The following is a 17,558-nucleotide window of genomic DNA, read 5'->3' as shown; positions in this document are numbered from 1 at the left end:
ATTTTATGAATCTTATAACAATTTTAGCCAATATTTTTTTTAGAGATTAGAACTATATAATAGCAGAGTGAGACGATTTTTACCTGGAGTAGAAAGTTTACTAAATACGAAAAATTTATTTACTGAAAATATAACTAAGTTCAGATAAATCTAAATAACAAACAGTATAATTTAAAAAATACTATAACATAATTTTACGAATACTATAACAATTTAACTACCATTTAATAAAGAATAGAACTATAAAAGAGCAAAGGGAGACTATCCGCATCTGGCAACAATTGTGTTGTGATTGAGAAATGCAGTCTTCCCAAACTTCGTAGGAAGTCAATCACCCAGCGATCGTCTGTCAATCGTCAATCATGGCCCACTGGTTTCACAGGAACCCCCTGAAGGCCACGTCGGAGGTCAAGTTCGACCTGAAACTGGTGGCGTCGGACAGCCAGGCCTTGAAGATATGCAGGTGAGTGAGACATGGGTCCAGCACGAAGCCCTTTGGAATCAGCCCCTATGTTGGACCTGTCAAGTCGCAGCCTTGGCCCGAGCTTGTTTTCTCGTTGAATTTATATCTTTAATTTCAGATACGATTATTTTGAACCATGGTTTATGGATGTTGATAACTGATTGAGATTTATAGCCAGAGTAGCAAAATGTTGGCCAGTCCACCGATTGGCACCTTAGGCTAGGACTGTAGATGTTTACCAGGCCTAGGCTAGGCTAGGCCCGAGTCTATTATTAGGTTAAATTTATCTGTCTCCTTTTTCATATATGATTATTTGGACCAGTGGTTTATGCAAGGTGATGACGGATTGTGGTTTTTTGCCAGATTAGGTCATCCCAGGGAGCTTTCAATAGGCCCAGCGGATAATTTTCGTTTTCGGTCCGAACATCCCTAGCTTACTCGATTTTTTATTATATCTTTCGAATCTTCATAAAAAAGTGAAACGACATAATTCTCACAAACTAATATTTATTAGAATAACAAATAAAATACATGTAAATGATTGAGGATTTTTTCTAAGTTTCAATTTTGCAAAATGCGCTTAGGGACATTTGAAGGGACATTTGATCCCCCAGGGGCTACTACTAAATGGCAAAATATATTTGACCTCAAGGGCTACTACTAAACATGGCAAATCAGTGTAGATGAATCACTGTTTAGTGCTAGCCCTCATTTGGATTTGGAATTCAAACTGGAAACGAACTTTTACCAGTTTAGCTTCATCGTAGGCTTATAAATGTTTACTAGGCATAAACCTATTGGCAAGTATGGCTGTTGGAAACACTGATGAATTTAGATTTTTTAGTGTTTTTTCATGTGTTTTTAATGAATATAATGTTGAATGTGTGAATGTTTAAGATTAAAACCACCAGGCTAAATCTTGAAGTAGGCCTAGCCAAGGTCTGTGCTTCTAATCCCCTTAGGGGCTAGTGCCATCAGTGCATCTCACACACGGTGCACTGTAGGCATTACTTAAGGTTCTTTGCAGCATCTCTTCGGCCCTTAGCTGCAACCCCTTTCATAACTTTTACTGTACCTCCTGTCATATTCTTTCTTCCATCTTAATTTCTACCCTCTTATAACAATTATTTCATAGTGCAGCTGCGAGGTTTTTCTCCTGTTACACCTTTGTAACTTTTACTCCCAATTTTCCTTCCAGCGCTGAATGACCTCACAAGTCCCAGCGCTTGGCCTTCAGCCTAAATTGTATATTCTATTGTATTCTATTCTTTGCTTCATATAATTGTTTGGAAAGTGATTTTGACAAATCTGAAAGGTGTCTTCCCATTGCCAAATTTCTTAGGTTGTTTCTTACCTTTGGGGAAAGGTGTCATTAACAAAGCTTGTTATTGCCACACAGACTCTAAAATAGGCCTCTCTTACAGTCTTAAGTTGTTTCATACCTTTGGGGATAATATGAAAACTTGCATGCCATTCATTGCTAGACAAAGCATTGTTATGTCACGCTGTCATGGTTGACAGACTTGAAAAAACCTATTTTCAAACTAACTCCAGTAAGATCAAAATGTTAGGCCTACATTTTCGACAGATAATCATATGTGACAAAGTGTTAGAGACAAAATTTTATGATGTCAATGTGACCCTTAAACACATTGATACAGGCAAGGACAGAAATTACTGAAAGTGTGAAGTAAATATGATTTTAGGAAAGAAGCCCCCGCCATCTTGATCAGGCTATTAATAATTTTTAAAGGTTTTGAAATAGCAAATTTAAAATTTTATTGAAATACACTTTCAAGGTCAATTTAAAGTATACAGCACACCACCACAATACTACATGCTGATGCTGAATAGTACAAGTGTTTGCAAGCTGATTGGAATACCAACACATTAACATTGCTTTGCAAAATTTAAGAGGGCGTTGTAGCTATTTATAATAAAGTTTTCTGATGAAAATATCAGCATTTAAACATATGGAACTGTTACTGCCATCAGTCTGCTCAAAGCTCAGGCCATAATTTTTTTAAGAAAGTCGTAAAACCAATATCACAGTCTGCCAGCTGCTGACTGGGATATTGACCACCTTTTGTTTATGTTTTTGTTTAAGTTTGTCTTTTGTTTATGTTTATGCTATTTTCTGTTTTATTTGTGTGTTGACATTCATCCCTGAGGGGCTGGTACTATTCGCTGCACCCATTTTGCTCGTAAACTTGTAATTACCGGACTAGAGGGGTGCAGTTGTAGTCTTCACTTTTACAGATAATGAATTCATTGCTTTTATTTTATAGGAGCATTATCCTCAATGTTATTATTACTGGTGTTGTATTAGTTATCTGGTATTAGTGTCACTGTACTTTGCTGCATTGTGGGATTATGTGCTACACATCTCCCTAGAATCATGACTTGCTGTCTTGCCCTTTATTATGTCATTATTGTTCCAGGTATGGATACCCTAGACACAAGTATTGCTCAGGCAGTAAACATCTCTATGTAAGTTGCAGAGCACAGTAGTTTTGGAGCATCTCTGATAAAATTAATGGACTCTATAAAAGAAACTTTGGGAGATTCCTAGTATGAAGAAGTAGCTATAAATTGCTCATTGACATAAATGTAAAATGCAGAATTCCATCCCATTTTGTCCATTTACAGTAGATGCATTGGTGCTTGTGTGGGTTGGGCTTCTATTAAGAAACAATATCAGACAATAGAAGATACAAAACGAAAATAAGAACATACAAAACAGTTGTTGTTCAAGGGGGTTTAAGGCACAAAAAAAACTGGATTATTGCAGATAATGGTATTCAAATATGTATATAATAATTAAGCATAGTTTTCTTCTATGTTACCAGAAGAAAATAGTTTTTAAAGTCTTCTGCATGAATAAACCCCTTAAAACATACTGCGAACTGTTTTTAGTTTTGCCGCTATATTGAGCCATTGTCACACGATCACTGTAACATATGTCTCAGAAAAGGACTGTTTCCCAACTTCCAGTGAAAGGTCTTGGTTTTGTAATTAATGTTATTTGTTATATATATAACTATGCAACTTTCTCATTTTGTGTTAGTCTTGCCTCTTGTTCTCATATGAGGATTTTGATTTTTTTTAAGATCTTCATGTAAATGCATGGCCTTAAGGCTCTTTCTACACATAGAAGGTAATAACCTTAGATCCTCCTGTTTTGTTGCATTTTTGGGAGTATCCCCGTCACCCAGTAAAGTACAGGACCCCTGACTAAAAGGTAACACTACTATTTCAGATCAGATGCACAATTAGGACTGACTGACCAAGTGACAAAATACAATTAGGCTTATTAGTATGTGTAGAGCTCAGTATTTATTGTGCTAGTATCAGCCCTTAGCCAAACCTCGTCAGTTCAGGCTGTGTCCAACTGTACAATTTTCTTTAGGAAATGCAAGTTGGGAGAACTTATAAAATAAGTTTGTTTGTTCCATATCATTGTCAAGACTGTGTGAATTTAAACACTCTATGTGCAGAGTATACTTGTATACAGAATACCTATTTTTCCACAAATGCACCAGTATCTTATTCTTTATTTTTTATTTATAAGTAATTGTTTCCTCAATTCCTTTTTTGGCAGTGATCTGAAGCAAGCTAGAGCCAGACTGCTAGAACTGATACCAGATGCTAACCACGAGATTGACGTTGTGGAGCCAGCACTCACGCTTTACCTGTCTCTCTTGCGAGGGACAATCGAAGCTCCCGAAGGAGAGCACTCGGGTTGGAGTAAGATCCGGCATGCAATAAGATTTCGATGGACACACTCCATGTTGGGAAATACCCCAGAGTGAGTTTTACCCAAAATAAAGTGTTCGTTTTGTATGTTTATACTCAAATTTAATTTGCAGAAACATTGATTAGGTTGTGTAATGATACAAATTACGTGACCATTTTGACCCATAACCTTGGGAATGTACAATGTTGGTAGTACAGTACTGAAAGTCAGGTTGGATATTTTTTCACTAACTTTCAGCAGCAAATGGTCATGATTCATGTTTAACTGCAGAAGTTCGTTCTCTTTTATTCATTTCATCTTCAGGTCACACTATGATGCAGTGTTTGAGCTAGTATCAGTTCTTCAGAATGCAGCCTTTTGGTACATGAAACATGCTTCCAAAATTGCTGCGCAAGAAGAGTAAGTATTGTATGTTTGTTTCCTTTAATATCTGGTGCATCAGTACTTTTATCATGGTAATACTCTGCTTGCTGAATTATTTTGCTTAAAATGTCTGTTTTGAAGTTACCAATGCTTTTCTGTTAGGGATCTGAAAGTGACGTCATATTAGTCAGTTTGTTTGCTCAGCCCATTATAAGCTGTGAACAATAAACTGGAAAACGCAGATCAAAATTTGGGAAGGGGAAGTTCAGACTTCATTTTCAGTCTTCACCTCAATTAGTCTTGTTGGTATTGAAAAAATTACAGCACTATGACTTGCCTATAGCTTGCCTTATTCATCACTGACACTCCAAGATAGTTTTCATTATGTTGTCCATTATTTCACAGCACTGTATATGGTGCACTTAAATGTGTGAAAAAATAGTGTAGCTTCCAAGAATTTGATAAGAAAAGTGAGTATAGAAAATCAAATCATGCCAAAAGGTATGAGCACTCTAAGATGTATGCAGATATTTCGTTATTTGTGGGGACTACTAAAGCCTTGGCAAGTGCAGCAAACTGAATGAGTAACCTTATGGTAAAGTGGAGTACTGTGTGAATGTATGAACTGAAGAATGCAGATAGGTGGAAGATTATTCCTGTAATGCAGTGGAAAGGAAAATGTTCATACCTTTTTAATCAACTCTAGATCATGCTTTCATAATTATTATTTTTTCCCATAGACATGAATTGAAGCATCAACCACTATTTAGGCCTTGTATACCGTGATCATTGGCAGGAAAGAGAGAGAAATTTAGTAAGCAGTGCCATCAGATTGGTTGGAAAACAATAAGATTTCAGTGATAACACTTAACAGTTATTGCAGTAAGAATTGATCTCATTTTTACCCTTCAGTCTTGTGGTTCGAAAACAATAAGATTTCAGTGATAACACTTAACAGTTATTGCAGTAAGAATTTATCTCATTTTTACCCTTCAGTCTTGTGGTTCTTTCTTTTATTTTACTCAAATAGTCTTCTTCTTTATCTTCAGCTTTTCCCATCTTTATATGGGGTCGCTGTTTATTATTATTCTTCTCCATCTTCTGCGATCATGCAGCATTACCTCACTCACGGTCTTCTCCTGCATGTCCCTGTTAATTGTGTCTCTCCATCTCATTCTTGGTCTACCTCTCCTCCTTGTTCCAGGCACTTCCATATTCATGGTTCTTTTACATACAGAATCCTCCTCTCTTCTCATAACATGTCCAAACCATTGTAATCGTCTCTGTTGCAGCTTCTTTGATATTTCTGTAACTTTCACCGTCCCTCTTATGAAGTCATTCCTTATCCTGTCTCTTCTTGTCACTCAAATAGTAATAAAAGGATATAAAATTACATTCTGCATTGACCCTTGGACCCCAACTGTGCTGCTTTTTGCATGCCCCAATTTTCAGATTTTATTGAAAAGCAGAATCTTAGGGTGACCCCTGTGGTGTGAGCCCCAAAATACGACATGGTGTGGTCTCATAGAACTACTTTTTAATAAACAAAAGATTTGTGGAGCTGTTTACTTTAATTCTGAGAGTCATGTGCAAATTGATAAAAATTCCTTATGGTACAGTCGGTTTCATCAGAACTTGGTAATGAAAATTTCTATTGTACTGATGGAAGGATTGTTCTGCAAAAAATTAGAAAAATTTTATGGCAACTTCAAGAATTTTTAACCATTGAAACTTTCGAGTAAAAGATTCTTGGCATGGTACTACATTAGGAACATTTCTTATGAAGTTGTATTCTTTTAAAGATGTTAGATTATGGTGGCTAAAGACTTCTTTGTTTTGTAGTGTAAGTATGGACGAAGCAAAGATAGTACATCGAAGCCTGCGCAGAGGTGCTGGTTTATTGAAGTATGCTCAGGATGAATGGGTCGATAAATTGCTGGAATCCCCAACCTCTGGGAGTGATTCTGATCCTAGAGTGCACACTGCTTATCTCAATCAGTCAACTGCAGAAGCCCAGGAAGGTAATGAGTTCGAGTCTTGTTCTTTTATCACTTTTATGTTGTATTATTTAGTAGATTGTATAGATGGTAATTAGTGAAACAAGCCCATTGAGCATCAGACTCTTATAACTTCAAAAGTGATTTAATATTAAATGATAATTAAAAATGGAGTAAGGTATAGTTATAGAAGCTAGATAGCCAAGTGAGGAAAGACCAAAGGGAATGAATGAAAATTACTTGACAGGAAGCAATACAGCTGGGACTGAAGGCATTACTACAAAAAAAACCATTAATACTGTCTACATTGTGCCATTTACAGGCATATTGTAAGTGATACTCACCTTGAGGAATTGCTACAAATTATGATCTTACTGATGGGGTACAGGCAGTCTCTGGTTTACGATGGTCTCGACCTACGCTGTTTCAACCTTTCGACGCAATTCAAAAATATTCATAAAAAAATCCGGTTCCAACATAACACTGAAAACCCGACGTTACAGCGGTTCCGATATGAACTAAAACCTGACGTTACAGCAGTTCCAATATAAACTTAAAAACCTGGTGTTACACCAACCTGACAGTATGCAGTTCCAACATAAACCCGAAAACCCCACGTTACGCTGCCAATTACTTATTGTTCCGACTTATGCCAAATTTTGACCTACAGCAAGCCTTAGGAACAGATCTCAGTTGTAACTTGGGGACTGCTTGTATATAGCTTGCATGATTGTACTTTTAGTATAGAGTAAATGAACACAGATAATGTTAGGTTATATCAGTTAAATTGAAAGTAAAAGAGTTGCCTAATGAAGTGTAAATCAAAGAAGTAAAATATTTCATCTTATAAATGAGAAATGAACCGTTAGTGTTCCTGCTACTGCCCTTCTAACCCAGTGAGCATATGATTGCCACATTTTCACTATTTGCTGTTAATAAATGATGCAGTTGTAGTAACATTCAAGTATATATGTTTCCACTGTTTTCAGTTACAATTGCTCGAGCAATTGAGTTGAAACACAACGCTGGATTGATATCTGCCCTCTCAAACGAAACATCAAAGTTATTCACCACGGCTGCTGACTCTGTTGCTTCCCTTGAGGAAAAGCGATTTGGTCACTGGAGAAATTACCTGCGCTTGAAGGCAGCTCTGTATGCAACCTATGTGAGTTTTGAAGATCATTATTATGCTGTGAATGAGACCCAAGTCCCCTTGTTTGTCTTATGGGGGTCTCTGAAAAGGTTTCTTAAAGTAAACTGTGGAACAAGAATTGGTGAAAAGAAGCTGTGCTTGTATGTTCATTAACTGAAAGTCGGTTTTAGAAGTTTGGCGTTTTGTGAAATTAAAGGTTTTAACAATTTTTTGACAAATGTCCTGTGCCGTGTATGTAACGCAGATGTTTAATTTGAAAATCTTACTTTTATGTTATTTTAGTGGGTTAAGGTATGTTGCTGCTGTTTTAACTTCAACATTTCAAGTAGTATTTTAAAGTTTCATTCAGATTATATGAAATTTAGACTATATTTCTGAATGAATATAGTAGAGTTGATTAGCTATGAGGTTAACTACTTTTCCATGAATTATAAAGAGGAATGGCTGTCACTAGGCAAATTACACTATCATGTAACATCTGTGAATCAGCTATCAGAAGATGGAAATTTAAATAAGATATGAAATACTCCCCATTTGCAATCTCTTAGTTGTCAAGATCTTGGAGTTGTATCTGCAGCTAAACTTTCATTTCAGGCATACAACTATGCAGGTGTGAACATGCTGAACCAAGATAAATGTGGAGAAGCAATCCGGTCTCTTCAGGAAGCTAAGAAATGTAAGTTTGTAACTGTATTACTTGATATTAGTCTACAAGTGGTCTCACTTCATGGGCAACTAAAGAATGTGCGGTATTTTGGGTTGTAAATACAATCCAACCTCTTAAAACTGGCACCCTTGGGCCCAGGCCACTGCTGGACCACAGAAACCACCCCTAAAAATACTGATTTGTAAACAAAGTCTTCCCAGCTCATTCCAAATATATATTACTATGGTATCAAAAATAGAACAAAGTATCTCCTGGAAATGTTTACACCTTCGCTGTGTCTGAGCCTTAACCACTTTATAAGCTCACTGTGGAATTCTGATCTCATGGCACCTTTTAATGTTTTCCAGCACTTAAGACTTTCAGGTTTTCTTTTCAGCAAAAACCTAAAAAATCTGCTTCTTTTGCTTCTTTAAACCTGCACACCGACAGATACAGTATCCATTTGCAAAGTTCAAGTAATACAGTAGTATTAAGAATATGATAATTTTAATAAGACTTGTTTTATGTATTGTATGCAATTATACTTCATGCATTATTGTCATATAATTTATGAACACAGCAATCAGGTGCCATTTACATTCTTGTAATGTTTACATTCTTAAAATCATTGGCTGATTGCATTCTACCAACATCACCACAGCCATTTAGTTACTAAATGTAATGCATTTCAGAGATTTGTTTTTTTCATAAATTATAAGACCTGGTTTTAAAAATTCAACTTTATTTATAAATGCAATAAATTAAAGGACGTAAAGGGGTGATTTTGCCAGTATCGGATGCTGCCTTTCCGTTAGGTGAGGGATAAATAAAGGGTTTATTTTTATTTATGGAAGTCACCATTGAAAATTAGCAAATTTTTAGCAAATCGACAGCTAAAGCAACCCGTAATAAACTTGTGTTAGTTACGGTAACTGACGTTGGCAAATGGCTGTTTCTCGATTCCACGGTTTATGTCAGTACTTGCTGTTGTTTATGACTGAGTGTTGCATGTAGTAGTAAGTAGCTGTTATTAAACCTGATTTAATTTATGAAGAGGCACATTTAACCTAATGAACTTTTGCTTCTGGGCCTATTTATTAGTTGAAAGCTAACTCAGATGTAACATGCAGTATCATTGGTACCTTCTGAAACTGGGACGTGCATAGAAAGCTGAGCCTAGTGTAATCGACTGAAAATACACCTTGCACTATACACGATATATATGAAATCATGTTTTTGGACGAAATTCTAATGATCTCATGACAGTACACAAATTATGCTTCTTTTGTATGCTGTATATTTTTGAGTTTCATAGAATGTTATCGTTGGAAATAAACTGTGCTTGTGTATTTATGGAGCAAGCTTCAGTTCCGAAATCTGAAAAAATCCAAAAACTAAAATGAAGTGTGGCGTCGACCTTATAGCTGCTCAAGAGCTAATGGTGGCTGATTCAAAAAAAGTCCCAGATAATGGGAGTTGCCAGGTCATGGAGCATCGGATTTAAGAGGTTGGGCTGTGCTGTAGTTATTTTTTTCACCCTAAGGGTTGTTTATTAATCAAGCTTTGTCCACCTATATTTATTTCTGTCCATATGCTTAGTTAAAAATTTTTTGTCTTCTGATTTTAATATCACTAAAGGTAAAAGGTTACAAGCCTCATAATGTATAAGCTTATATCATACTTTAAATTGTGGATCCAAGATTTAAGGTTAAAGTGAACTGAGAACTTAACTTTGGCCATGACTTTTGAACTAAATGAGATAGAGACTTCATGATAAGCATCCATACTCTACTAACAAAGCCAGTGTGAAATGAAGTCATGGTCATGCCCAAGAGGTCAAAGTTCAAATAGGCATTTAACCTCAACCATTCCTTTTGAACATGACTAGATTAAACAAGATAAAAACTTTTAATACTTTCCCTATGTGCTTATGCAAAATCTCAGATTTGCAAACCTTTTAGGTGCCAGTATCTGGTTGCCATTATGCTAAATCATTTTTATATTCCAGGTTACGAGACTGCTACTGAACTGTGCAAGGAATATGCTCATACCAAAGGTCCTGGAACACAAGCAAAACCGAAAGACATCAGTTCTTCCGACGTGTGGCTCCTATAATTGCTAGAACACTTGAAAAATGTGAAAGAGAAAATGGGATGATGTAAGTTTTATTGTTTACAGGATAAAAATGCCTGTTTTATGTTTGAGTATAATTGGAGGATTTTGTCTGAGGAATATAGTCTTATTTGGGAAAGAGAGAATAAAACAGATGCAAAAAAGTAATAGTAATTATAAATATTTCATAGGTACAAACCAGTAACTATCAAGTTTTTACTTCCCCTCTCTCTCTGATTGTCAGTTAAAACTGAACTCAGCATTGCTAAAAAAAAAATTAAGAAGTCTACAGGTGGAATGGGGATTCTTCCTATACCCATCTCTTGGTTTGGTGCCTAATTCTAGTAAAAAAAATTATGAAAGCCATTTGAATTCACTAAGGGTATGCTTTCACAAACCAACCAAAAATAAAGGAATAGTTTATTAATTCTTTATTTTTTTTAGACAAAAACTAATACAGTAAAAAAGTTTGGTTATTCCAGGATAAAATTGTTTTGTAGTAGCAAGACATTAAGGTTAGATAGTTTTAACGAACATTTGCTTTTGTACTTCCAGATATCATCAGAAAGTTCCTTATGACCCACCACAGTTAGAATTACGAGCTACTTACGGACTGGTTGCACCTGACGACTACACCCTGCCTCCAGCTGCACCTCTTTGGTCACCAGTTAGCTATGCTGCTTTTGATCTGACAAAGAATAATCCCGAAGATCCAAGTTCTAAGTCTGTTAGTACTCTGTTGTGAGACGTTTTTCCTTTAAGATATATTTCCATGGTCTTCCATTTTCTTGCAGTTTGAAAATTACGTCCACTGATATAGCTGGAATTTGATTTTTGTATAAAAGAAAAAAAAAATTACTACCAAAACCACACCACTTAACTTAATTTTTTTTTTTTTCGTCATGTTCACTTCTTTCCTATATATTTTAATGGGATTCTCTTTGTGTCTTGCTCATAAAAGATTTGACTACAGTAATCTTTCCCTTATTTGCACTAATAGTCCAGTGTGTGTGTGCAGATTTCTGTGAAATGCAGATATGTAATAATGTTTGTAGCATATGCTACGCCACCCTAAAACTCTATTCTTGCAATTTGTTTAGGTTTGGGATGTTATAATGTAAAGGCTTCTTCCATCAAGGTAGACTCCTAAAATTTCCCATTTGTTCAGGGAATTATACTTTTCAGGATGCAAAATGACTAAATTGATAAGTTTGTGGCTCTCTGTTGCAACAGGAAAATACTCACAAAAGCTAAGAACTCAGGTTATTGAATGATAATGAAGAACCGTGTACATTAATAACAAAAGGTACTTAAGATTTTTTTTATTTCTTTCAACAGAAAGCTGCCCAGAAAGCTGAAGGGGATCTACCACCTGTCAAGGAGGCAGATATTCACCAGACCAATAAAGACCACAAAAATGATAGTGGCTGTAGTGTGATGTAGCTTATTTCCAATTTACAAGGTAATGTTTGGTTTATCTATGCATCATTTAGCCCTAATGTTCAGGCTTGATGGGAATCAAGCAGTTAGGTGAAGTTATGAATTAAAAATCTAAGATAGGTGTGTAAGCCAGTATTCTAGGATTTTATATGATGGATTTAGCCAAGCAACCTCAAGATGGGTTGCTACCAGTCAGACTTTGACTTGACCCTACATTCTCCAGCTGAGTTGCTTTTATAGGTCATTGTTCTAGCTTGGCCTTTATTGGCAAATGGCATTGTATGACTTGATCCCATTATTTTTGTAAGAGCCAAGGGCTAACATTAATTTGTTCTGGCAAGAAGCTGGCTTTGTAGTTGAAGTTATGAAGCTTTGTCAGTATATATTTTACTACTACTAAATACTTAAGGAAAAATAGGAAGCTATCTCTTTTATCTTCAAATTTAAAAAAACAGAAATAGGTTTTCTCTTCTCTCCAAATCACAAGAGTTGCACCATGAATGGGAAGTAGACTTGAATGCAACAGTGATTGTATCATATGACAAAATTAAGAACAAATGTATAATAAAAACGAGAAGGTTATTTCTTTCTCCAGATGTATGTCTTTTTGAAAAGAAAATAGATTTGAACAAACATTTCGTCACATGAATACTAATTTTCAGCCTTTAAATTATACAGAAAAATTACTCTAATTTGTATGTTATGAATGAGAATCAATCACATACATAGCCTTTACAGTTAACAGTAATTCCACATAGTGTTTATTAGCTAAACCATACTTTACATTTGATCTACTGTTCTAAAGTTATTAAAATATGCATCACCTCTGAATGGTAGCTCAGCAAAATCATAATAATGCAGATGATAAGTACAAAAGTCTTATAATTTGAGATGGTTCTGTATAACTTTTTCATAAGTTCATTTTATTTAGTGACAAGATATTGATTGTGAACTCTGATTTGCAAATTAAAAGTTTATGATATGTAGAAGCATCATAGTTACCAAAACATTTGTATATCTTGGGGGTAATTGGCAGTTGAGTTGGTTTTAACTACTAGTCCTTAAACTAATACGCTACAGTACAGTACTTATTTCCTTATTTCATATCATACAATATGTTGGACAGTATTTTCAGTTGAATATATATAATAACTTTCCTTTCAGGTACCGGTGACATGATGAGACTGAAACATGAAGACATCTCACCTGATATCAGTGATAATATGCAATGTGCTGTATCCACTTATTTGTGACATTAATATAACTACTCTCTTTGTTAGTGGTGAATGTAAGTATCACATGCTCAAGCATCAGTTACTTTTATGAAATGCAAATTCAGATGTCAATTATTCAAAAATTGCAGACAGATATGTCTCAAGTAAAATAGCACATAGGTAGAGAGATGAGTCATGTGATCATTTGTACCTGTATTTGTTCATACAACTGAACATTTAAGGATGCATTATGTGACAATGCGTTACAGATATATCGTATACTTTATGTAGCTTATATATATAACAGATTGTATAAGTCAGAGACAAGGTTTTTGAAGTGACACTTTGCGCATCGTCTTTTGTGTCCCGTGGTAGGTCAGTAGGATAAAACAGTGATTTCAACTGTTGGTTTTTATTTAAAACTTTATAATCGCATATATGCAATATATAGAAATCTTTTAAGGAGGCATATTATAGTAATTTTGTTAATATATTTTACTGCAGATGCAACAGTAATTTAATTACATTATTGTCGGTGCAGCTTCACCAAATAAGTCATCGAATTTTATTTTCATAGGCTAACCTTCCTGTAAACTTGAAGATTTTATCCTTTAACTATCAAAATTAGGTTTGTAAAGCAGCCGTAGTTTCACACTTAGTACAGTTGAATGGCAGTACAGAGGCTAGGTAAGACAGGAGTCTATACTGCTACGAGATTTCGTATACATGCAATGAAATCTATTTGTGATATGCATCTTAGGTTTTATTCTCTGTACTGTAACCATTAAGAATTCATAAAGTACTGTAACTGTTGAGAATTCTTCATGTCAAGAAATTACACTTCGTCTTGAACTTTTATGGGTCACTATTTTGCCACTTATATATTACTGTAGTTATGGTAGTGGCCAGAGAAATATGGTCGAATAGTAGCACAGGAAAGTCTTTCTGGACAGTCGACCAAAATCTGTTATTTTAACTCGGGCTTCATGAAATTCATGAAAAACAGAACAACTGTCAAAGAGGGAGGGAGAGTGGTCTTTTACTGCAGCAACAAATGACATGGTTCATGAAATTAAAATTTTGATATAAAAGAAAAGAAACATAATGTAATGATATCCCAGATAACACTTATACAGGTATTGACATAGAAGTGGAAGATGTCATCTTGGAGTTGTAATATATCTGATCAAGTTCTGATGAAACTTGTGAATTAAACAGAACTGATTTAATTATACTGTATTTCACAATTAGGGAAGAGAGGTAACTTACCTTATGGCCGAAAAAATGATAATTTGATTCAGGAGTTTTATGTTATTGACCAGAATATGAAAAGTAAAAAATGGCCAGTGTTATTTGTCACTTTTTACTATAACTTGTCACTCTCTGCAGCTTGATTTCCCGTTGAACCCTTTTGGGTTTATATAGTATGTTGACTACCCTTAAGGGTTTTCAGCTGAAGATTTAAAGAAAGAGTGGCACTGAATATGACTATGGTTGGATACCAGTAGATGGTGTGTGAAGATTAAACTTTTGTAAAAGGAAGACAGCCGTTTTGAGTTTGTCAAAAATAAGGGTGGAAGGTAAGAAAAAATGCAAAATGAAGAAGAATTTAGGATTATTGAGGACGAGGAGCAAGCTGTGTGAAAGAACAGAGCCTTTGGAGCACTTTGTCATTGTGGAAGAAGCAGATGTGCCATTTTCAAGCATTGATGTAAAGTTGACAGAAATAAAATGCAAACGACAGCAAGGAGTGGGAAGATCGGCCAAAACACCACTGCATATGTGTAATGTCAGTGGTGATGAAGAATGATTGCCATAAGCCCTTCAGTTAGATTACTAAATAGACAAATAGAAAATAGGGCATCCAGGAGACCTTTCCTAATGGAAGCCATATTTGTGATCTGAAAAAATAATTAAATCCATAGAATGAAGAAATAGGAAGGGAACAAAGCTTCAAACTTGTTTGGTTATGAAAGTCAGCAAGATTAGAGCTGTCATTTTTACAGGAGCAAAATCTGCTACTATTATTTAGAATTGGATAAAAACTTTCACTGGCAGACTAATATGCAAATGATTCCTATGAAATTCTTCTCAAGTTGTCAATATGAAATTCTCAAGTTGTCAATGAGATAAGAACTACACACAACCCAGCCTTCAGGTTAAGCTGTGTAATATAATAATCTCTATGAGATATTTGCTCTCTATATTTCATAACAGGAAGCGCTAAGGATTGTACACTATAGGAAGGAGGCATGATAAATTTAAGTAATTTTTTTTTATAAAAGAACCCATTGTCTTTGTGTAGGTCACAACAAAACAGCTTCCTACGATGGAATGCATGCTGTATAGATCAGATATTCTAAAACCAAAATTATGCAGACCAGAGAGAGGTGCTGAAATGTATAAATTTTATATCCATCCAAGACATTAAACCGAACTATGTCACCAACAAGGGATGTTATCAGACCTGAGTTTCATATTCTGAACAGTAACTTTCCATGGGGAAGTCGAAGGGAACATCTTGTAAGGTGTCCCACAAAGTCCTATGAAAAGTACCATAGAAGTCAGTTTTTAGCAGGGATATGTTGTGGAGAAGATAATAAAGGATTCACAAATAATACAGTAGACAGAACACCTCACAGGGGACAGATACAATGTTGAGTAGTTGAAAGGTTGAAGTGAAAAAAAATATAAAGAATTGGGGTGTGTCAAGATTATATTATTAATACTGATTTTGTTTTAGTCAAGAACAGAATGAAATTGTGTTTTGATGCTAGTCAGTGCAAAATTCTCTCAAAAGAGAATACACTCAGATTGTATGTTGCAGGTTGTTAGCATTTGACTATCCTTTGAAAATATTGAGAATATGGATTTGACAGCTGAAAGGAAATGATATTTTACTATTACATAGTGAAGAGCATTATATTTATTACTGCTTCTTGTTTTCTTCAAAGATAAAGCTTTTTACTCTGTTTTCTTCAACGTACTGTATTTACTTGCATATCATTTTATCTCGCTTATCGAGTGACCTTTGAAATACTGCCTCATAAAGATGCCTTTGGTATACATAGAGTGTATTGTGTGTGTTCAATAGAGGATAAGGTTACCAAATGTTCTGCTTATTTAAAGTTGCCAGAACCAAATTAAAAATATAAAGAGGCCATGTACCACTGTGTTTAGTTTTAAAAGAAGCAACTGTCATTATTATAAAAGTAGCAACTAAATAACAATGAAATAGTTACACAGCTCTTTTTCTCCCCACATAAGCTATTTTGGTCATTAAAAATTATATAACACTTGTTTGCTTGTTAGATTTGATATTTGATTGTAACTTCTAATTGTAAGGTATAGTAAATGTTCACTCTTTTTTCACCGCAATGGGGAAAAAGAGAATCAAGAAGTTCAGAGGAAAATTGAAGTTGCAGCTAAAGAAACAAACTGTGTGTAGGCTGCTAAACTCTTTGGTATTGGTAAAAGCAAAAGGAAAAATTAAAGAGAACAGGATTTAAAATGTGCAAATTTTGAATCTAGATTTTAGGGGCTGCATTTAGATGAGAGTGGTTATGTGGGTATTTGAAACTACAACACTTGTTTAAAAATTTGTTTTTTTAATGCCATCCATTGAGAATATTATTCCTCAGCATTTTGTACAGAACAAAATTTTTTTAAATGGTTATTGCAAGAAGTAAAATGCCTTTATAATATAATTAAAATTCAATAAGAAATCACAAAAATCTTTTTGAATTACAAAACCTAAATGACCAAAAACTGTTACTGGCAACATTCACGAGCTGCTGTTATGTTGTTGAAATAATATACATAGGACCATATTTCTACAGTGTTTATTGTTCATTGGTAATTTTTCTCATTATTGATTTCCTAATGCATAAATGTGTTGTTTATCGAAGTAATATATACATATACATATATATATGTATATATATATATATATATATATATACTGTATATGTATATATGTATATACATACATATATGTATACTGTATATATACTGAAGGCTTAAATTAACATATGCAAATGACAGTATAGCCTAGGCTAGCTTTTTATGCTGTGGGGTACATGCCCCTGTCTACACACACACCACACACAGAATACTTCATGTATGATGTGACCCACTGAAATTAAACTAAAACCTAGGCCTCGGGAAATTATGTGATATGCAATTATATACAGTATTTTTTCTGATACATTCTGTAATATTTTACAAATATAAACTTTTACAGTATATTGTACTTCCACATGTTGGGTTGAAGTTATGCATACTTTTAAATTTTAGTAATGTACTCTTGGTGCATATTATGCTTTTATATTTGCGTCAGTCTTATCATGATTCAATTAAGTTGGCCAGAACTAAAAGTATTTTAGGCTGTGAAAGCATAATGTGCAGTTTGTA

At 34.8% G+C, this 17,558-nt stretch overlaps 1 protein-coding gene across 1 annotated transcript; it reads left to right on the top strand.

Moving 5' to 3' along the window:
• Window positions 1-272: 272 nt before the first annotated feature.
• On the top strand, window positions 273-15,594 carry LOC136847329 (BRO1 domain-containing protein BROX-like). Its single transcript, XM_067118907.1, is given in 11 exon segments — window positions 273-463; window positions 4,065-4,271; window positions 4,524-4,619; window positions 6,426-6,604; window positions 7,570-7,745; window positions 8,328-8,409; window positions 10,388-10,456; window positions 10,459-10,537; window positions 11,047-11,218; window positions 11,830-11,953; window positions 13,096-15,594. Coding segments are annotated over 10 exon segments (1,266 nt in total). The 5' UTR covers window positions 273-362; the 3' UTR covers window positions 11,935-11,953; window positions 13,096-15,594.
• Window positions 15,595-17,558: the final 1,964 nt, after the last annotated feature.

Source organism: Macrobrachium rosenbergii, chromosome 16, assembly GCF_040412425.1.
Source record: "Macrobrachium rosenbergii isolate ZJJX-2024 chromosome 16, ASM4041242v1, whole genome shotgun sequence".
NCBI lineage: Eukaryota > Metazoa > Arthropoda > Malacostraca > Decapoda > Palaemonidae > Macrobrachium > Macrobrachium rosenbergii.
Note: the sequence above shows the minus strand (reverse complement) of the source record. Positions and strands in the feature narration are given on the sequence as shown.